At 42.3% G+C, this 23,073-nt stretch overlaps 2 protein-coding genes across 6 annotated transcripts in view; both read left to right on the top strand.

Annotated features, from left to right (window-relative positions):
* The window catches only part of ndrg3a (ndrg family member 3a), a gene marked incomplete at its 3' end in the record, with an annotated part of 62,121 nt that extends 45,554 nt beyond the window's left edge, over positions 1-16,567 (top strand). For 2 of the 5 annotated variants that reach the window (XM_083770778.1, XM_083770779.1), the window contains exons 4-17: positions 6,116-6,221; positions 6,409-6,529; positions 6,851-6,913; positions 7,031-7,091; positions 8,330-8,416; positions 8,800-8,856; positions 9,808-9,911; positions 11,915-11,980; positions 12,071-12,122; positions 12,949-12,996; positions 13,077-13,112; positions 13,205-13,256; positions 14,765-14,803; positions 15,471-16,567. In XM_083770778.1, coding sequence (XP_083626904.1) covers positions 6,116-6,221; positions 6,409-6,529; positions 6,851-6,913; positions 7,031-7,091; positions 8,330-8,416; positions 8,800-8,856; positions 9,808-9,911; positions 11,915-11,980; positions 12,071-12,122; positions 12,949-12,996; positions 13,077-13,112; positions 13,205-13,256; positions 14,765-14,803; positions 15,471-15,643 — 1,065 coding nt within the window. Of the gene's footprint in view, positions 1-1,451; positions 1,872-6,115; positions 6,222-6,408; positions 6,530-6,850; positions 6,914-7,030; positions 7,092-8,329; positions 8,417-8,799; positions 8,857-9,807; positions 9,912-11,914; positions 11,981-12,070; positions 12,123-12,948; positions 12,997-13,076; positions 13,113-13,204; positions 13,257-13,599; positions 13,626-14,764; positions 14,804-15,470 lie in introns of those variants that run through there. The other 3 variants (XM_083770780.1, XM_083770781.1, XM_083770782.1) reach the window with 3 other exon arrangements.
* Positions 16,568-19,299: 2,732 nt separating this feature from the next.
* Positions 19,300-22,368, top strand: sla2a (Src like adaptor 2a; the record flags this gene model as incomplete). The annotated part of the gene is made up of 8 exons (XM_083771181.1): positions 19,300-19,344; positions 19,896-19,989; positions 20,259-20,358; positions 20,465-20,551; positions 20,983-21,086; positions 21,594-21,746; positions 21,880-22,012; positions 22,230-22,368. The coding sequence occupies exons 2-8, from the start codon at positions 19,920-19,922 to the stop codon at positions 22,366-22,368; spliced, it is 786 nt and encodes a 261-aa protein (XP_083627307.1). The 5' UTR covers positions 19,300-19,344; positions 19,896-19,919.
* Between the last annotated feature and the right edge of the window lie 705 nt (positions 22,369-23,073).

The following is a 23,073-nucleotide window of genomic DNA, read 5'->3' as shown; positions in this document are numbered from 1 at the left end:
CATCTGGCGTAATGGATTTAAATATAATTGGGTATAATCTGTGTATAATGTTTCCTAATGATATGTAGGTGCACCACCTGTAGAGCAGTGCTATTACTAATCACAACCATGTTTTCTGAATGAGTGGAATGTCCCTTGATTCCACCAACTCACCCGTTCTGCTCCGGCTACAGGATTATCGTTGGTCACACAGCAGCCTAGGCAGCTTTAACTACTTAAACCATTCTGAACGGGCACCCATTTTGGTGTCGGCATCATGTTATGCTTTAGCTATTGAAAAATAGCAGATCTACAAGCTCATAGCGCGCCACCGAGTGGCGCGATACGAGCTTGTAGGTCTGCTATTTTTGGAAAAAATCGAAGAACGACTGACATTTTTAGAATCTGATCTCAGGTCAGAATGGGTTAATCAGACCAGTGTGTGTCCAGTGGAAACCTCGTATGAATCTGATCTCAGGTCAGAATGGGTTAAACCTTTCTTAGTAAAATGGACTAGTTACAATTGTACTTGGACCCTTTGTTTTTCTGTCTATACACCAAATCTCTTCGCGGAAATAGCCGATCTAAAAGCTCACAACCAGGTGCGTTGTGAGTTACCCCCTGAATAGGCATGCTGGGATTCAAGAGGTTAAACAAAGGACAGGCCTCACACAGGGGCCATTGGAGAACAAAATATGTGGATTAGAGGAAAATATTCTGAGAACATATGTCCTGCTGATACAGTATACTGCTTGTTTTTCTTTACGTTATAATATTCTTATATTTTCTTTTCAGCAGAACATAAATAAGTTAACCAAGGTTGTGAAATCCCATTACTGAAAATGGGTTTTGAACATGGTGAGAGAGAATGTCTATACAGCGCTAGAACTGAACTTTGAACTGAGATTCACAACAAAGCATACTGTAGTCTGTGGCTAGGATGGCTATTGTCAAGTTATGAAAATGTGCATTCAATTGGGAATCTGGATCACTGGATTTGAGGCTTTTCCTGTAATATGGTGTATGAAGTGAGACCATTTGTACTGTTAACTTGGTTTGTGTGAAGAGATCATTCAAATGAATCTGAAACAAAAAGATGAGGAGAGTTTGTGTGAACCGAAAACGATTAGTGGTAAATCAGCAATTTGCAGCAACCCAGGGGTCAGCAGTGAATGTGTCTCGTTTCCTCTCTCCTCCCCTCTTCTCTCCTCGTCTACCATGCTATGTACCTTTCTCATCTCATCTCCCTTCCTATGGCATCACGTTGACGTCACATCGCTGTTTCCTGGGCTGCCTGCCTCCTCCATCCATCCTTACCCCAACCCTGTTCGTTCTCCCTTTAGCCCCGCCCAGCCTCCATCCACATGACCATGTCTAATCCAATTAGCAGCCCTGGCTGGATCCACGGACGCCTTGTGCTTACCAAGTGCAAACTGCAGTCTCACTCTACCCCCGCCTCTGCCTATCTTTTTCATTCTCTCTCTGTCTCTATCTTTCTCTCTCTCCCCCACCTCTCTGTCTTGTCCTTCCCTACTCCTTCCTTTCATTCAGGTTATTCGCCCATTCTTTCTCTCTCCCTTTGCTGCATCTCTCTCTTGCCGCTTCTCCTGTCGCTGCGCTCACCCTCCCGCTACTGCACAGCTTCAGCCCACTGCCGTCAAGGGGTGCAGTCGGTCCCCGTTCCCTCTACCTCCCTCCCTCCTCTGTCTCTCTCTCACTCACACCTCTTTTGCTCTGCATCCCCACTCCTGCCCTCCCTCCTTGTAGATCTTCAAAGCTCCTCTGGCGCACGCACTCGTAGCATAACACACTCCTCTCCTGCGTGGGAAAACATGTCTGCTATTCTGGATCTGGACCAGATTGCATGCTCTGGGAATGGAGTGGTGAGTGAAGTGAGTCTTGTCCTGTCTGACACACCTCGCCGGGGAAGGGAGCGGAGGGTTGGCTCAACAAGGGGGTGTTTCTGTGGCACGTTATCCAGGCTCCAGGTTGACAGAAGCCAGCTGTGGAGTGCAGGGTCTTCCTGGCACGCCCATCACTGTCTCAGACAAACAGCTCAGAGCCTGAGCTGTTTTGTTCTGGGCAGTTGGTGCTATTGGGTTGAACTGTTTTCCTGCCAGATTTTGTCGTGATCATGTCATGCATGTTTGCACGCGTGCATATCGAAAAACGTGTGTGTTATGTGTGTGTCTATTTTGTAAGTCAGGATGCGTACAGTACCCTTGTGCACTATCAGCGCAGCCAAAACATACCCAGTGTTCAGTGGTGCATTGTAACATGATGATATGAAATATGCATATCTGTGTGCTGAGTGTCTTTGAATCTGTAAATGCTACAACCAGTGTGTGTACGTGTCGGTCAGTGCTGTGTGGTCATTTGTAGTGGTGTTAAATGCCTGTTTACGACTATCCATTAGTGTAAATGTGTGCAGACTGTGCACTCGCATGCACGTGTTTTTCTTTGTACATTTGTGTGTGTGTGTGTGTGTGTGTGTGGGGGGGGGGGTGCCTTTGTGCGTGTGGCTGGATGTGTTTTGCGTTAATTAAAGCTATGAGGTGGTGCATTGTGCCATAGTGTTGCCTTTAGATATCACTGATGATGACATGGCCTTGTCCCTCAGTATGTTTTATGATGTACTGAAATAGTCCATCAGGAGACAAGCCCTCCCACTCCCCTCATAGTAACAACAGAGCACAACCCCCTGATACCTATTTGTTCTCCTTTAGAGACCTTGAATTTGTTTTTACCTATTCCTTCAGTGACAGACACACACTTTGTGTAGGCACCCACCCATCAATGATTGTGGAGGGGTGTGTGTGTGTGTGTGTGTGTGTGTGTGTGTGTGTGTGTGTGTACATGCATGGGTTGCAACCCAATGTTTCTGCCCTGTAATAGTGCTCTGTGGTGGAGCTGATTGATGTCAGCATCAAGGCACAGGGTAAACGGACTGGGTGGGGGTTGTGGTGACAGGGGGGGGGGGGGTCGTTGGAGTAGACAGGAGCAGGATTTGCAGGAGGAGATGAAGCATGACATACTGCTCTCCTTTTCCCAATCTCTCCTTACCCCATCCCCCTGCCCCTGCCCCCTCTGCCTGTTGAGTATATTATCACCCCGCACTCTCTCTCATCACACACTCATCCAGCTTTACTACCCCGTTCTCCTTCATTAAGGGACTGTGTGGTTCTATCTATGCAGCCTAGAGTCTCTGGTGGGTGGTTACACTGCAGAGGCTCCTTCCATCGGCCCCAGGCAAATGGCGGAGGAAAAAAGAAACGTCTCTCTTTCTCCTCAGAGAAACAAACTCCTGCTCAGTATTCCGGTGAGGTCTCCCTCCCCGCTTCAGCCCCCCCCCCCCCCCCCCAGCTGTCGGCCAGCATGGCCGTCTGCGTTATTAGTGAAAATGAGGAGTTGGAGCTATTGCGGTGTTCTCTCCCTCTTTTCCACTTTCATATATTTCATTCGTTATTGTTTTGTGAGTTGGAGTGTGTCTGTGTGCCCTTTTTTCTTCTTGGAACAAATCTTCTCCTCTCACTCGGTTTGTCCTTGACACTGTCCTTCCCCAAATCCCAAAACTGCAGTCCACTGGCATTTCATCTCTGAGGTGTATGAAAAGACCCTGGAAACCTATAGCATCTGAAACCGTGTTAGATGATTACATGATAATAGTTGAAATTGAAGAGGTGCCTTTGTTGTTTTGTGTTTACTGTGAGTAATTACAGTCTCATTCTACTGTGGTCACAGAGAATATACTGCAACAGTCGTCCTTGAGAATTAACCTTCAATACCTCCAGAGAGCTTGTGACATGTATCCATCAGTCGAATGTCTAAAATGGGGAATGGAGTGCACAGACAGACAGTCACAATGCAGTACCATTCTGTCTCTGAGTGTCTGTTCGCTACACACTGCTTGTGCACTGTATTATTGATGACTAGTGGGCCTTGAGGCCAGTCATGCTCTGGACCACACCCAACACCCACTCACACACATGCAAAATGGGACTGTGACTGTGTGCATGCAGTGTGTGTGTGTTTACATTTATATTTACTTGGCGCCTTTCATCCGAAACCCTTCACCTTGTGTATTACATTCACACACCATCATAAGAGGCAACCATGCAGGGTACCAACCTGCTAATTGTGAGCATGGGTTTAGTGTCTTGCTCAAGGACACCTCAACACAGAGCCAGGAGGAGGCTATCAAACCGGAACCTTCTGGTGCTCAGGGCGGCCACTCTACCGTCTGAGCCACTGCTGCCACTTATCTATCTATCTCTCTCTCCCCCTCTCTCTCTTTCCATCTCCTCACACACACACCTTTGTGTGTAGCGCCAAGTCACACTGACCTTGGAAGCTGCACGTGCATGTGTGCGACTGTGCGCGCAAGTGTGACGTAAAAAAAAAATGCTGTGAATCTGTAGAGGTACAGCAGAGAGCTGAGCACGAGGAAAGTTTGGACACATGCCAAAGAATGACTGTCAGTTACCGTATATTGCGTCACTTCCTCTTCCATGTCGTCTGAATACTAATGCAGAGTTGTACCACTGTGTATTTTTGCTGTGTCATCCTCCATTTTACCGGAACCAGGACACGACCGACCGTAGTCATAATATTTAATGAAAATTGATGTGGATCGATACACACTTTTTTCCAACCATTCCATTGCTTGCTTTTGTAGAAGCCCTACAAGGTGGGCTGCTCTTGACTAATGAAGATGTACCAACATCGAAAACCTTACTCTATGCACCAGAGATACAGGCCTGTGTGCTCCAGTTAAGCTTTCCCTGTGTTATACTGCACTGTGCTGGTAATTGACAGCTTCACGGAAATGCCTATTACAAGAGATGGATGGGACTGAACTGAAGCAACTGCAGCAACAGCTCCCTGAATTTTAATGGCAGCCCCCTGCAGTTGCATTCAAGAGGCGATGACTCAGGCTTTTGCTGTGCAGTCATACTTAGGCTTAGGGCTTTGAGTTTCCGAAACCTGAAATTAAAAGGACTCCCAGACAGCCCATTCAGGCATTTGAATGTCCCAGCATATTTGGGGCTTTGTGCTGGGAGCTAAGGCATGCACGTGCTGCATATTGAGTCCTAAATATGAACGCACCCCCACAGTTTGTTTGGCAAATGGACTGTCCTCCGGACCATTGGATACTTTCTTCCATGTGATGAATGTTGTTCTAACATAAGATACGAGGATAAGATATCTTGTGCATTGGATCCTTTTCTGACCACATAGAAAAGGCTATAGTTTTAAAGGTGCTATAAGTGATTTATTTTCAAATTGTTTTATTTAAATGTATTAGCTCTATATTCTGATAGTAATCATAGCTATAGTGTTTGTTCAGTTTCAGGGGTTTCTCTAATGCCCACCAATTTCATCCAAACCGGGAGAAAGAACCCATTTATCAGTTTCAAAAGTTTAGTATCCTAAATCCCAATTCATATTTTGCCTGCACATCCATCCTTTTTGCTACGTTCAGACAGGCAGATGCAAAGATACAATCTACCATCCAATGAAAGCCAGCAACATGAAGCTACGAAGCAAATCCGTTTGTAGCTGCTGCCAAAGATACAACTGTCAATGACGTAGCGAAGCGCGAACCAATTTTACACTCGAGGGTGTGCTTTACTTTGATTATTGGTTCTTCAGTGACGTTTGTGGAACCCGGCTTCCTCTGACACACATCTTCACACTTGATGACGTCAACGACCATGTTGAACAACACGGATGAAAAGCAATATGCTGTTTATCTTTGCATCTGCTCGTGTGAACTTACCATTTGTTTCGTCACTTTCACTGTTTACTAAAGAGCTGGAGAGTGGTTGGTTTACCATCAGTGTTACTGAGCATTCTAAGCAATGATTACTAATCAGATTGTAGAGCTATTTAGTATTTACTATTTACCACTTATTTTGACGAGAAAATATCACTTGCACCCCCTTTAATTTAAGTCTACATTTCTATGCTCTTATGGTCCTTCGCCTGAAAATATTTGTTATCGAACGGTTTGTGGTACGAGCACATCCACACAGACCGCGGATATATTTGCGAATCAAATTGGCTCAATTATTAAAAAGGTGATGTGAGTCTGTCATGTCCTGAATTGTGCGCTCTCTCTCTTGATTGGATACAGGAGCATGACATTGAGACACCGCATGGCGTCCTCCATGTGACCATGAGGGGCGTGCCCAAGGGAAACCGACCTATCATCCTCACGTACCATGACATCGGCCTCAACCGTGAGTCAGCACACGCCGTCCACAATACTAACACTATGTAACTTCTGTTTAGTTAAGCGAGACTACAGCCAGGGCCATGGGGGTTTAACAAGGATCAGTACGCTCAAATGAGTCTCCGACCTCTTGTTGGGGGTCCTACTCTTGATAGATTATGGTTGTGACTGTTTCCCTTTCTTTCCTTGTCCAGACAAGTCTTGCTTCAACACCTTGTTCAACTATGAGGACATGCAGGAGATCACCCAACATTTTGCTGTAGTCCATATTGACGCACCTGGACAACAAGAGGGCGCTCCACCCTTCCCCGCTGGGTTGGTCTCCCAATGTTTTACTCTTCGTGTGTGTCTGGTCTGCTCATAGACAATGCATGCAAAATTAACACTTAGAAAGCCAGAGACGGAGGTCTCCGCCTTATTCATTAATTTACGTCGGATGCCTGGGACGGAGATTAATCAAATGTATGAAGACAGGTTGACAAGTGGTCCTCCTAAGCTCCCAAACTGATTTTCATTGTAAGCAAACTCGAAGCTGGATTTCATTGTAGCCATTGGCATGGGTTGAGTCTCTCTCTCTCTCTGTCTCTTGTCTCTCTCTATCTCTCACTGTGTCTCTCTCTCTCTGTCCATCTCCAGATACCAGTACCCAACCATGGATGAACTGGCAGAGATGCTGCCCTCTGTGCTGACTCAGCTCAAGTGAGTGCATGCATGCTGCACCCCGCTGTCAAATCCATCAGTGGCAATCTGCATATATTACACACTGACTGTTCATTTCCGTCCCTGTAATAACTGGCTGTGTTGTGCTCCCCGCAGGGTGAACACTGTGATTGCCATCGGTGTCGGAGCAGGAGCTTACATCCTCTCCCGGTTCGGGGTATGTCCACATCTACCCACTACCACTGATCCCCCCCAACCTCTCCACCTCCATATGCCCTGCTGTCCATCTTCTCCGTCTCCGTTTATAATAAAACCTTTTCACAAATACAGCTGAAGATAATGACATCCCGGTCCATTCCATGCCGGTGTCATTACCTTCAGCTGTGCTTACCCATCAGTTACATGCATGGGCTGTGAAATGGGTCCATAACCACAGCTTCTCTAGGCTTTTGGGTCGTTTAGCCCACATGGATTGATACCCAGCCTTTAACATTTCAGAACTACCCCCAGGTGATTCTCAATTTAATTCTCGGTTTCATTTATTTGAAGCAGAGAATTTGAATACTGTACTCCATGCAGAATAGCTAGTAGGCGTGATGTCTGTACAATAGCGCAGAAAGAAGCGAAAGCGAGCCGAGCAGGGTCAAGGAAGAGCACTGAAAAATGAACAGCAAAAAAGAGAGGATTGGGGCTATGGTCTATCTTGTAGGTGGGTTTAGTAGTCAGTATGGCTGAGCTGACATGGTCCTTGAAGGGTCCGGTCTTCTTCAGAATTTAATGAAGAAAGCCATCGTAGTTTGGTGTGTCCAGTCTGTAGGCTGCTATTAACCCAGTGGACGGTGTGCTGCGGGTTCGACTCCCGATCCCGACGGCCTTTGCCGCGTGTCCTCTCCCCCATCTCTCTCCCCTTTTCCTGTCGGTATACTTTTACCTATCAATAAAGGCAGAAAATGCCACAAACATATCTTAAAAAAAAACAAAAAAAGTATAAATCTAGTATAAAGAGTAAAGACTTGTATGTTTGCAAGAAGGTACAAGCTATCTCATCATCCCAGTCCATACTGGATTAGTAAAGACATGTGAACTACCAAATGTTGCAGAGTAACCTCATTTAACCCATTCTGTACGGGAACCCCTTTTGGGGTTTTAAGCATTATGTTATACTTTAGCTATTGAAAATGTGGCACAAATCTTTAAATATATATTCTTTCAGGGTGAGCGTTTTAACTCAAATACTTGTTTCTGGGGGAGTCCCTGGAACAACATATTGTCAGATGGGGGTCGGCGGCCAATTACATATATTTCTGGGGGGCCTTGACATGAAAATGTTTGAGAACAACTGACATAGAAACATAGGGTTTTCCAGAAAACTGTCTGGATTCTAGACATTTGTAGAATCATCCTCGAGTCTAAATGGGTTAAAACCACAACTGACCTTTTTCTTTGTCTTCACAGCTGAACCATCCCGACATGGTAGAAGGCCTTGTCCTGATCGATGTAGACCCCTGTGCAGAGGGTTGGATTGACTGGGCCGCCTCCAAGGTTGGTACAATGTTAATTTACGGACGCATACGGATCCTAGTCTACCATACTCGTGCATCTTTATACTCCCCCATGCTTAACAAATTCACAATGCCAGCTCCTTTAATTGGACACTTTTCCTATATACAGCTTTAGTCCCCACACGTCTCATATTTGACATTGAAAGGAGAAATTGGGTCATATGTGCCTCAAATATGACGTAAATTTATGGCAACACAAACATGAAATGCCATTGACAACAATGAAGGGAAAATGTACGTCATATGTAGACGAGCAAATCGGCTAACCAAACATAAATTCACTTGTTCATGGGATGATGTATGATGATGATAAGAGCGCCCCTCACTTCACACTGGTGTGATTTTGTCTTTGCATATGGACAGCTGACGGGATGGACTAGTAACCTGGTGGACATTGTGATGGCTCACCACTTCAGCACTGTGAGTTTTTACAACAATACTCCTGCCAGTGTCTTCCCCTTATGTGAATTGTTACAGTCATGGTGACTGTAACATCTTGATATTCCTGCATATATTTTTCTTGTCTTTACTCTTTACTTGCGCAAGCAGAGTGTGCAAGTACTGTGGTCGACATAATTAAGAAATGTTTCAATGTCGGGTGGGTAAAAGGTAATGTATGTATGCATGTCGGTAAGAATGGTGGTCCCTTATTGGCTGTTGACGGTGACGTAACTAAGGTACGCTTCAAGGTAGGTATACGGTATATATTTTATAGAGGGGCTGATCGTAAGTTCGTAGAGGTCAGCGGTACTTGCACACTCTGCTTGCGCACAAGTAGGCCATGTATGGCCTACTTGTTTGCAACGTGCAAGTTGGCAGCTCGACAGTGCATTTCTAGTTATCTTAGAAATATAGAGATCCTGTTATTTCTGATCTCTACCACTGAGGGATGGAGATTAGCATAGATTGTAGGATGACTCATTATGTGGTTAATAGTTGTCAGTGAGATGCCATCAAAATCTTTCTTGTTTACTCAAATGCTAATTTTATTTTGTTTATTTTATTTGACTAGTCTCATTGGATTTTTAAATATGTCTGTATTCCACCTGCAAAGGTTTAACCCATTCTGACCGGGAATTTTGGTGTTTTTTGGTGTTGGCATCATGTCGTGCTTTAGCTATTTAAAAATAGCAGATCTACAAGCTCATATCGCGCCACCGAGTGGCGCGATACGAGCTTGTAGGTCTGCTATTTTTGAAAAATCGAAGAACGACTGACATTTTTAGAATCTGATCTCAGGTCAGAATGGGTTAATCAGACCAGTGTGTGTCCAGTGGAAACCTCGTATGAATCTGATCTCAGGTCAGAATGGGTTGTAATGGCAAGCTATTTTAACACAAATGAAGTTGTATTCTACTCTACACTACTCAGGAGGAGCTGACGGACAACCAGGAATTGGTCCAGACCTACCGTCTGCACATCGCCCAGGACATCAACCAGGACAATCTGGCCCTATTCTGTGGCTCCTACCAATAGTAAATAAATACAGTAACATATATAACATTTTATTTTTTATTTTTTTGAGGGGCGCTAGCCCTAACCTGACGCTGCCAGATGAGGGCGGTATTGGGTAACCATGTTTCCCAACACAGCAATCATCTGGGATCTCTCAGGCAGTTGAGCTGACAAAAATCCGTTCCGTACCGGACCAATCAGCGTGAGCTAAGGGCGGGATATGTGCGAAACCGGACGTGAAGCTATATAGACACGTCAATATGATTGGTTGTGTTTGCACGCCCACACGGTGATAGACAGACGGTCCCATCGAATCATCTACTAAGTATCTTGAAAAAAAGGAACAGCCCCGTCATCGAATTTGCTTCCGCGATCCCAGATCCCAATAAGCTGTGAAACAAATTTGTGTAGCAAGCTTCTTGGATCTGGCAGCGTCAGGTTACGCTAGCCCCTCCTATGTCCATCTTTGAGGGCTTGTCTAAACGGAAACATTGAAGACAAAAGTGAGGACGCAAATTGTGATTGGCCGGAATGAGGTGATATATGATGATAGATCTTCAGCTTATAGTGAACACAAACACAATGATTTGATCTGATCACCCCATAGCGATGATTTGATTGGCTGAGCAAAGTACATATTGAGGATAAAAAGTGAGGGCAGAAAAGATGGCAAAAGTGATTGGCTGGAATGACATTTGTGATGATTTGACTGGCTGAGCACAGAATGTGTGATTTTTGAGGGGTGCTAGCCCCCCTATATTCAGCTATTGGTGTAGATTTTCGTCTTACACAAACGCGCCCCTCACTTCACACAGGTGTGATTTTTTGTTTATCCTTTTGAATAGCAGATCAGTATTTTACCGTTTTTGGATGTGTTCTTGACCCTTGGAAAAATAGTATTTTATTAATCGACTTAGAAATTCCTGCATTGTTGGCACATTAAGTGCTGACAAAAACATTGCACCAAAAATACAAATCCCTGCTCTAGGACATACTCAGATAATGAGTTGCACAATAAATCAGGACTTTGGCCAGTGGAGCCCAAAAGACACATGGATCACCTTACAGCACATCGTAGCCATTCAATGTGCTGAGTCCATCTCGGCCAAGCTGCCGCAGCACACAACCAAAACTCCCGGTTACTGTATTTGTTACTGTATACCGGTTACTGTATTTGTTACACGGTACAAAACACTGATGTTGGCCTACAAAGCAACCAAAGGTATGCCACCCCCATACCTTCAAAGTTAGATCCAACCTCCCCCCTCCACTACTCTTCTCCCTTCTGGCTCCCAAACTATGGAATGAACTCCCCATTGCAATCAGAACTGCAGACTCCCAATCTTCTGCCGCAGCCTGAAAACTCACCTCTTCAGACTCCACCTTAACCCGTAGCACTTGTTGTAGCACTGGCCTTGGCCTCGACGACCTAGCAGGCGTATGCAAGGCTAAGATAGCATATTAAGTAGACATAGCATTCTTTAGTGTATACTTAATAGTTTCATTGTACAGATATTCTACCGTTAGACGGATGTTAGGTTCTTAGTCTACTTATTATCCTAGATGACTATTTCTATGCATTTGAATAATAATAATAATCTAATCTATAATAATAATCTATGCATTTGATGCATAATAATGATAATAATAATCATCTATGCATTTGATGCATAATAATAATCTAACCAATAGTAATAATAATCTAACTAATAATACTAATTAATAATACAAATAACTGGGATTTATATAGGGCTTTATAAGTACCGGTACTCAAAGACGCTTTACATGTGTGGGGGCTGGGGAAGAGGGCAAAATAATAATTAGAAAAAGGTAAAGAAGAAAGAAGAATTTAAAATAAATAAAACGCTAAAAGTTACAAGTTGAAATCAAGGTCTACTCTATTCTGAACAGGTGTATGTGTGTGTTACCTTGTGGTGTTCTTGCTTACTGTAAATCACTCTGGATTAAGAATGTCTACTAAATGCCTTGATTGTAAACTAACGACGTGTCTTCTGTTTACTAGCCGTCATGACCTGGAAATTGAGAGGCCAATTGTAGGTCTGAATGAGGATACCGTCAACACACTAACGTAGGTTTTGGTACTCGTCTGATGGCAATAATTAATCCGTTTCACTTGTGCGTCTATAGTCATTTCTGTCCCTGTTCTCTTCTTACCCAGATGCCCTTCCCTGCTTGTGGTTGGGGACACATCACCTGCTGTGGAGGCTGTGGTGAGTTGAATGGCATAAACTCCCCAAAACTTTGAAAGCTTAAGCTTGGTATTCAGTATTTTAGCTGTGACGTGAGCGCCCCCTCCTGAGATACTTCCGGGTCCTACTTTTGTGTCGCTTTTGTGTCCCCATGGAGTTATACTGTGACGCTCCGTCGGACTAAATCTGAGACGAAAACAACCACGAAAGTCTCATTTTACCGCTTTCCTCGCAACAACAAAGCTGCGCGCTGCTCTCCAAAATCTGGCTGTGACAGGCCGTCTGCCCCACATGGAATACTATCGCCATTTTATTTGATTGTGTCAACTAAATCCTCATTAATGCAAACTAGATTCAACATACTCAAGCCTGCACACATTGTAAATATCCCCCGAAATATTTTACCGAGCAAATGGACTGTTGCCACCTTCAATAATAATGATAATAATAGTCTTTATTGTCTCCACATCATATATTTTTGTTGTCATGGACACTTGTACAAAACATTAATAATTCTACTCGAGTTGGAAGCATTAAGACCCATTTTAACCCTCTATGGCTTCCTTTCTGAAAAATAACGTCAATTTAAAAAGATTCACGCGTTTAGATATTCTATTTACAATGGGATGCGGACGGGAGCTGGTGCCACTTGGACCCGGATGTAACGTAGCACTACAAAATGACGTCGGACTTAAATACTGAATTAACCACACCCTTACATTCCTGTTTTGAGCATTATCATTATGTGAAATCTTTTTAAATAATAGAGAAAATAACTGCTTGCCTAGCGTGTTTCTGTATTTCTGTTTTCCGCTTCTTGTAATTCAGATGTATGGCCTTGTTTCAGGTGGAGTGCAATTCCAGATTAAATCCGACCAAAACCACATTGCTAAAGGTAACCATTATTGATGCAACCTTCAATTTACTGGATATGAAGCACTTACAAAGTCTAACGCATTGTTCTGTCTTTCTAAGATGGCTGACTGTGGAGGCATGCCCCAGGTTGTGCAGGTGGGTTTTATTTATTTTTTAAAGAAAAAGACCAACATAAATTATGATTATTTTTCTGAATTAATTCTAAATCGGGGCTTCTTCTTTCACAGCCTGGCAAACTGGCCGAGGCCTTCAAGTACTTTGTTCAGGGCATGGGATACAGTAAGTCCACAAATCTTTCATTTCTTTCAGTGCAGTTTTGTCATAATTCATGTCCTGTGTTGTATGTTATTCAGGTTTAGTATCGTCCTGTTCTGTACTGTCAAATAATGTTTACAAGTTCACAGCCATGTTTGTGGTCAGAGCCTGTCCCTATAGGTGAATTTCCTGTTGACGTGAGTGCAATGACGAATTAGTTGTTTTCGTGTGGTGTGGTGTTCAAATTTGGGCTGTGGATCGTGGCCAACAATGCTTGAAAAGACCCCGCTTTTGTCACCCCGGACACGGAGAGGCAGCCTTTGCGCCTCTGTGGTTGTTAACACCATTTCCTTTCTGCTCTTTGCAGCGTGTCGCACCCCCAATCCTCAGTAGGTGAGGTGCTTCTAGCATGTCTGAAATGAAGGTGGCATCACAGATGTGTGCTGAACAGCAATATACTTCCTGTTCAGTTCTGAGTGGGAGTGAAAAACGCTCACTTTTTTTTCTGCCTGTGTGTTTTTCTTTCCTATTTTCTATTATTTGTTTAATGATGTCCTCCAGAAACGGTGCATAGCCTACCTCTGGGTTTTACCTTCCCATTCATCTGCAAAAAACTAAACAAAAACAAACAAATTATACAAAAACATTTATTTGTAATCATTAATTTTCAATGCACAAGCCAGAGGCTGGTCCATGGATGGATCAATTCATGAATATGTAGATTTGCTTTTGCACTGGCTTTATACACTAGGACGTGATGTCTGTGTATATTCTGACCCTCCCACCCACCCCCAACCCTTCACAGTGGGAGGGCAGCCTTGGGTGGTAAATAATGTAGTACCCCATGCATCAGTGTCGCTATAAAGGCCACCAAGCCCCTGCCCTGACCCCACCGCGCCTCCCCTGTTGAGGAAATGGCATTGCAGGATTAGTACAAATGAATGAGTCTTTTTCATGCAGACAAAGTGGTGAAAAATAAATGGAACACCTCTGCGTGTTTCTTAAAGCTGCTCTTCCTCTGTTAACACATTGCCAACAGTGTGAAATATTGTCAACAGTGTGAAATATAAAAAAAAGCTAGTTACACAAGTGTCAGAGATGAGTCAATGCATACTTTGATCTCTTATCTATTGTGTGACAAAAAGCCATTTGAACATACTGCTGGCCACAGTGTTGCAGTGCATTTGAACATACTGCTGGCCACAGTGTTGCAGTGCATTTGAACATACTGCTGGCCACAGTGTTGCAGTGCATTTGAACATACTGCTGGCCACAGTGTTGCAGTGCATTTGAACATACTGCTGGCCACAGTGTTACAGTGCATTTGAACATACTGCTGGCCACAGTTACAGTGCATTTACTGCAGTTTAGACCTTTTTGTTCTAATAAGGCACTGTGACGAGCACACTAGCCCATTAACCTTCTGTTTGGATCAGGCACAAACCAAAGTGGTAAATAGCAACACAAAGCTACCTTTTCAACCTTTCTTCCTTTCTCCCTCTTTTCTTCCTTTCTTTAACTAACACTTACAGTTCCCTACGTTCTCCTCAGTCACCTGAGCAACGAATCAGGTACCAAGTTCTTGAGCTCAGCTGCCAGGCTGAAGCTGGGGCTTCTGACCCAATGCCAACCTCTACTTTAGCCCGCCTCTGCCCTACAAAAGATGAATGTCAATGTATGCATAGGTCCAGAGAAGAGAGTTTAGCATTGGATTGTGGTGGATATTGTTTCTAAACTGTCCACGAATAAATCTTTCGCATACTTTGACTCACATTCATCTCCCTGTAGGCATTTAATTTACGTCCCCTAGCATGGATTCAGTTCTATTCTGTCCTATTTTGTTGCATGAGGTGCTGGTGCTGCTTCCTTTCAGTTGAGTGGAATTGCCAATGCTGTATTCTAGTGTTGTGTTGCCTCAGTCAAGACTGAATTGTATCGTTCGTTCACACGTGCAATATATTTTGTTTGCACATGCAATTTGTTTTCAATTAAATTTGTTTCAATTCATTTTGAAAATGACAATTGCCCAGAATTGTCTGCATGGTGAATATTGGCGGTATCGTTATTATTATTATTTTTTGTCATTTTTTTTTTTTTCAGTCATGTTACTGGGAATGTGATTCTAAACCAGCTGAGTCATATCATTGCACTCCCCTGCACTGCAATGAGCCTCTGTGCTGGATGACTGGAACGCTAATTGTGTGTGTGTGTCTGTGTGTCCGTGTGTCTGTCCCCCAGTGGCGTCAGTAGGAATGACTCGTCTGGCTCGCTCTCGTACCGCCTCATCCTCCAGCATCACTTCCATGGACAGCAGTCGCAGCCGCAGCAACCTTAACAGCCTGCTGGAGGCCGGTGGCACTGGGGGTCTGGACAGTCAGTCTGTACCCCAGACCATGGAGGTGTCCTGCTAAAATCACACCCCTCCAGCCTCTTGCTACCACCCTTTCCTGTTCTCCACCTTCCTTCAGTAACTTATACGTCTCCTATCTGTCTCTCTTCTCACTCTCCTAACCTGCTCCTAAGCTCTTCAATGCCAGGAGGATCTGTAACGACTTGTGTGATAGACCTGAAGATATAATAAATATAATAAAATGCATATTATTGAATATTCTTTTGAATAATACACTGTCTGATAGACATTCCGAATGGGGATATAAAGAAGAATTATATTTAAACAAAAAGATGTGTTAAATATTTAAATGGTGTGAAGGTACGAACAACTTTCATTCTCCACTATTTTCACTCTGTGTAAGCATGTCTTGTGCAGTCACATTTGGAGGCATCAGTTTAGTTATATTGTCTCCTTCATTTTTGCTCCATTAATAAGTGTTCCTTGTATTTATTTTTCTGCCATGTGTCTTTACATTGACTGACTGTTCATTCCAGCCAGAAGATTGTCTCATATACGGTGTTCTGTTGTCTGAATAAAATATAGAAATTTTATTTAATCACTTTTAGCCGGTCATTCATGCATTCGACTCTAACACACAACCTCCATCAATTGTGACTTACTGTAGTGTAGTTGTTTTTATGCTGAAACATTTCTTGCTGCGTTATCTTGCTGATTCAGTCATCACGCACGCACGCACACCACACACACTGGTGGAGTGATTCCTGCAGAAATAGGATTCCACAGTATCTTTGTTTTTTTAATCTTTTTGTCTGCAATTGGTCAGGGAGAGTGATCTTATTAATTGTTGACTATACTACATACTAGCTGAAGTAGAACAAGACCTGAAGAAAGCTGCTTTTTACACGTGTAAATACAAGAGGAGAGTGGTTAATATGTAGCTTCAGTCAGTTCTCACTACATTAAATTTCTTTTTTTAAACTGATTCTGTTTTCAATTGATGTTTTTGTTCAGTTGACCTATAATCCTACATTTAACCTCCAGTGGATTCAGATGTGAAAATAACATGTTCAGTCCCTTCACTGAGAGGCCCAGTGGTGCTTCTCACTGTTAAAAGTCATTTATACTACTACTGAATAAAAGAACATGTTCGGTCCCTTCACTGAGAGGCCCAGTGGTGCTTCTCACTGTTAAAGTCATTTATACTACTACTGAATAAAGCTAGAAGATGAAAAAGGAGTGTGTGTAATCAATCTACAACCTGCATTTCTGTGTTTGCAAAATCAATTTCCCCTCCAGGGGATTAATGTCAATCAGGCCTCATTCACACGTACCAAACACCAATCAAGCAAATGTTTGGTCGTTTTTTTTTTTGTTCCAACACAATGCTTTTCCACTCACATGGTTTGATCAAACATTTTGTGTTTGATTGCTGGTTGTGTTCTGCCCCTCCCTCATCAAACAAATGTTTGGTCAAATCATGTGACTCCCATTGGAAAAGCATTGTGGTGGCCCAAAAAAAACATTTGCTTGATTGGTGTGAATAAGGCCTCAGAATGCTCTCACTCCAACATTCATTATAAAAACAAGTAATTAAGGTTGCACGAAATCAGTGCACTGTGCTACTTCTGCAAGGGGGAAGCTGAAATGACTAGTCAGTTTCCAACCACAGTTGTGGTTTCTTCTTTCATTTTCACGATGTATTTCAATATTTTAAATGTTCTTTTCACAGTTGGGGCCATCTATATTTAGCTAGCTTAATACATTTAGAATTGTAGACTGCAGTTAAGATAAAATGTTGCCATCTATAGCTAGTTTAATATAAATAAATAAACCAGAATGGTCAGCCCTTCTGCATCTCTGATAAAAGGTTCTGAGAGTCCTTTTTCCATTTGAACGGTGATTAGAATCTCGGTGTTGAATCTAATTGTCAGTAAGAAGTGTTCCATCTCCAAGTTTCTGCTGATTGCCACATGGTTTACCATGCACTCATTTAGGTGGTTGACGTGTCAATCTCCAGAAATAGCTGAAACACTCTTGTTTACTGGCAGTCTTAATGTTCTTATAGTGACTTGACAAATCTGGTTATAGTAAAGATAAAAATCAATTTTGTCTTGTTAAAATTACCGTAGGTAGGCCTACAATATCCCTTTCTGTGAATGCAGTTTAAATACTACCTCAGAGCATCATCAATGGGCTATATGGGAGATTGACGTTTTTTTATCAAATTATTTGATTACATACAGTACAGAAGCAGGAAATAATTTTTGGGATTATGGAACCTTGTAGTTATCCCAGTGTTCACAGATTGACTAAACTTAAAACATGACATGAGGGTACAGTGGGCCCCTGGTAATTTTAGTTTTGGGACTTTTACAGATTTTATTTGATAGTATTTTATTTAGAGTAGCCAATTATTTTTGTATCCCTTTTTTCTGAGTGGCAAGCCCATACACCCAACTAGAAAAGCAGTGGTGTAAAGTAACTAAGTACATTTACTTAAGTACTGTACCCAAGTACCATTTTGAGGTATTTATTAACAGCAGAATTACAGTAAATTTCAAGTACAACTCAATACAAAAAACTGTTAACTGTGAGTGGACGACACCATAAACCACTTGTTTACAATAGGGCCCACCATTTTCAATTCATAAAAACATTTAGAGACGTATGAATATATACACTTCTATATAGCCCAAAACAGGAAATCATCATAGAGGAGGTAAGGTAAAAAGGGGGGAAAAACATACAGTACAGTGAGGGGAAAAGGGGGTCAGTTTCAAATTGCAGCCGTCCGTAGGTGCCCATTCGCATGTCTTAATGACTGTTGGTAGGGCGTTCCAGATTTTGGTGGCATAGGAGCGAAATTAATTTAGTTTAGAATCTGGGTTGCACATGGTTTGTTGAACTCTGGTGTTGTGGGTGTGGACTTCGTTGACATTAAGGAAGTATTTAGGCATGGTACATGGGTATCTTGGTGGTGTATCTAATCTTGTGGACCAGACCCATTGCAAGATGCTGTACTCTGTCGTCAACCCTAAGCCATTCCAGCCTGTCAAAGTGGGCAGGGGTGAGGTGGGTTCGGGGAGTGAGGCCAAGTAGTAGCCTGACCAGTTTGTTTTGGGAAGTCTGGTGCCTTAAAGGGCCTTTGAGGTGCTGTGGTACCAAGGTGCATGCATATAGTCGAAGAAACCTTGTGCGCCCACTCCCACTCCTAATTACTGGTGGTACTTACTAACCACCAGTAAAGTTAGATTTACCACTATAGTTAAGTTACGTTAGTAGGACATCATATGTGTATGCTACGTACCACACGTCAGTTCCTGTTGATTTACTGTACGTATGTTTGCAGTTATGTGGTTAACCATAGTGTGACATGACATCATACTTATATATTGCATTGCACACTCAAAAGCCCTGCACACATGAGCACACAATAGCCTAATCTTTTATGCTGCCTTGTAATTTACCAGCTTCACTCTCTTAACACATGCATCTATGAGTCACATGACAAGATCTTTAAAGGAAGGAAGGAAGGAAGGAAGAACCCACCAGCCTCCAGGAACGCAGCAAGTTCTGATTCAACAGCCTGCCTGAAAGGGAATGTGAGCTCATACCAGAGTTATACATAAGGCGCATACACATCTGAGCACATTATATATGCAAAGTCTATTGGAAGACAAGTTTTTGTTATAAGACGATCAGTTTTTCTGCAAAGGATCTGGCAAATTACTTTTGGAGAACATAATTAATTAAATACAGGTGAGCGTCCACTTTTTTATGTATCACTTTAGTATGACTTTTTTATAATGTGTTTTATATGTGTTTTATATTGTTTTGTGTGTGTGTGTGTGTGTGTGTGTGTGTGTGTGTGTGTGTGTGTGAGAGAGACTGTTACCTCCACCACCTTAACAGAAGTTAATTTAAATCTAAAGTCACACTGAGTCACAGACATTTTAAATATTGAGTCAACTGGCTAAATGCAGTTCAGTGTTTTGTTCTGGCTTGGCTAAACTAATGTGCTCCCATTTTGCTTGTAAAGACCACTTAAATAATTAGCCATTATTGAGTGACAATTTTTTTTATGTTCAAATGTGCAAAAAGTCACAATAGTTTGTCTATTTCCTGAAGTGTGAAATCAAATGGAAATATAACACAGGATGTCAATGGCTGTTGTTGTGGTTAAAAACGTACACCACGCCTAGCTGTAGGCTGTTATAGTAATGAGTCTAACGACATAGCCATGCTATAAGTACTCTTCTGATCATTTAATTATGAATATGACCATTAAGTAGAGCCATCTAACCCAACAGAGCTACAGAAACGGAAAGGAGATCATGGGGAACTGCCTCATCAAACGCAACATGTCAACCCAGGAGATTCCATATTCAGAATCCATCATACCAGGTACGGTCCTTCCTCCAAATTATGCACAATCCCACAGGATATCAGCATTAAACTCATTTCAACAGTTGTGTGATGGCGTCACATGCCAACAATTGTTGACCTACAAGCTCACCACGGATGCAAAGTGCTGTGAGCTTGTAGGAGGGCTATTTTCGGTGTGCATAAATTAGGCTTTAGTTATTTCAAAAACACATTACATTTATTTAAACTTATTTTGGTTTCTGCTTATTTGAAATTAACCCAATATATTACACCTCTTGCCTTTGCAGACTGCCAGATAAACATGGTTGTATCCCTGCATGACTACCCTGCTTATGGCCTTGGAGAATTCACCATGCGTATCGGGGAAAGGCTCACCATTGTATCAAAGTATGCAATTTAAGTGACTGACAATTTCAAGTAAATCCTAGCTTCACTCTCTTAACGAGTAGGTTTGACTGACTGCTTATTTACTTATGCTTACTTATATTGACAGTGATGGAGATTTCATGATGGTGAAATCCACAACCTCAGGCAAAGAGAGCTACATTCCTACTGACTACACGGCCCAAGTGACAAACAAGTAAGTCACATCCAGATGATCAACTATAAATAAATCTTATTTTTTTCGAGGCACATGGGCCAATTACAATAAGTGAAACTAGAAATGGGGACAGCCCTGAGAGTTTTGAGGAGTTTATACAGGCAAACATCACAGACAGAGGGGTGGAAGGACCTTTATTCTCTTAGGTTAATCAGCTTTTAGGTTCTGTTGTTGTCATAGATTCTCTCTGATGTAGTTCCAGTGGAGTTTCCTAACTTAACAAAATAATATAATATTTAAAGGAATATTTTGTTAGTATGACACATACATCGTCCATGTGGCCTAAATGTCTAGACTTTGTCTGAGAGAAACCCTCTTGTAGCCTTGTCTAATTTTAACATTGTATATTCAAGTAGTTATGAAATATGCGATAGGATTAATACTACATCACATCTTCTTTTCATGTTCAGGTGGCTGTTCACAGGTATCAGCAGGAACAAAGCAGAACAGCTGCTTATGCTACCAAATAACAAAACAGGGGCTTTCATTGTCAGAGAGTCAGAGTCCAAAAGAGGTCAGTATATTGCTTTGGAGAGTTTCATTCTACCAAATGTTTAACTTTGGCCCAGACAGCTCAGTGGCCTTGTGGCTAGAGTATCCGCCCTGAGTCTGGGAGGTCGGGGTTCGATCCCCGGCCGGGTCATACCAACTATAAAAATGGGACCCAATGCCTCCCTGCTTGGCACTCAGCATCAAGGGTTGGATTGGGGGTATGTATGTAAGTCCCTGTGACATACTAGCGTCATGTCCAGGGGGTGTACTTGTACATCAAGCTGCCTCACGCTACAGAAACAGGAGATAGGCTCCTGCCCTATGGGCCTCATGGCTCGGCAAGGCTTACTGTCTTACAGACAGCTCAGCTGGCGTAGTGGTCTGAGCACCAGGTAGCCAATGTAGCCTGACAGCGCATTGCATGTTTGAGCCCCAGCCCGATGGCCTTTGCTGTTTGTATTTCATATTTAAGTGCTTCAAAATCCACTGGTTATTATATGGTCTTTAATTGTACTTGTTTTGATCCTAGGCTGTTACTCACTTTCTGTTCTGAAGAGAGCTGGCTCGTCGTATCTGGACTCAGTGAAGCACTACTGCATCCGTCGACTCCAAAATGGCTGGTTATATATATCCCCCAGTATCACCTTCTCCTCTCTGCATCACCTAGTGCACCACTATTCTGGTGGGTAATGAAGACATTTTGTTGTTTATCATGATGATGATGATGATGATGATGATTTATACCTAAAAAAGGATATTCCAGAATAAATATGTGATTTGGTTTCAAAAACATTGATTTGTTGTATCCATTATAGAGTTTGGAGATGGCCTGTGTTGTATGCTGAAGGTGCCTTGCTTCATCCAGGGTTCAAACAACACTACAAATAATGCCATGACATTGCCCCTGACTATCAGGATGCCTACCTTTAACTGGAAGGACACAAGCAGGTGCTTACCATTCTGTCTGTCTACTGAGAGAATCTATTACTGACTGCCGCAAGATGTCGCTGTAGTACTACTTATGATGATGGGTTAATGTGGCTCTTGGGCAAGGGAGAACCTGTGTATAGGCCTTATATGAGACACTTCTTGACCATTTCACGGGTCTCAAATTAGGCTAATACTGCAATTTATTAATTTATTGTGCCTCTCTCTCACCCTATAGGTCGATGATCCTTAGGAAGAAAACAGATGCGGAGATCTCTTTAGTGAGCGAAGGATTGAGGGAAACCATTACTTCATATCTCTACATGAGAGGAGAAAACAATGAACAATACGGCTCTCAAAGTTGGGACACTTGGTAGAGAAAAAACACTGGATAACAGATGATAGATAACGAGTAATGGGCTGGCATGCCTATGGTCAGCTGCTGCATGGTCAAGAAAGACAAAAGAGATGGGAGAGATGGTTGTTAAGCAATTTACATTGCTTAATTTACATTGATTAGTCAGCACAGTGACTATTTTTTGCCGAAAGGTTATGGGCTGAAGCATGAAGCTTATTTTGCCCACCTTTTTATATAATAAAAATAATAATAATAGTCTATGATAAAATATCACAGTAGCATATATGAAAAGCACAAATGAAAAAGTAATATCAAGTTACCGTAGAAATATTACTAAAAACAGAAAAGGAAAAAGAAATAGAACAAAAAGTAAACAAAATGTTGGTTTACATTTGTTTTTCAGACATAATACTTAATATATAAGGTGTACTTAATATGTTATATCTTATGTTTATATTAATATAAGTACTATACATGTGAAATTGTATACATATTATTTTTACAAATATATACAGCCAAGCACCCATTCAACCATTTTCTATGATAATTTCTCAGTTTGTTTGTTCTGCTGCTATATACAGTATGTATCAATTACCTTTGCTTTAAATAATTTCTTATATGTTTGTATTGAGACAAAAGAGATGGAGAGAAGGAAGAAGTTATATGTTCTGAACGCCTTTCAAATGGCAACATGGGACATCTGGAGTTGTAATATTCAGTATAA

The sequence above is a fragment of the Protomyctophum parallelum genome, assembly GCF_964188405.1.
Source record: "Protomyctophum parallelum genome assembly, chromosome: 8".
Taxonomy (NCBI): Eukaryota; Metazoa; Chordata; class Actinopteri; order Myctophiformes; family Myctophidae; genus Protomyctophum; species Protomyctophum parallelum.
This window is presented reverse-complemented; position numbering and strand designations above follow the sequence as displayed.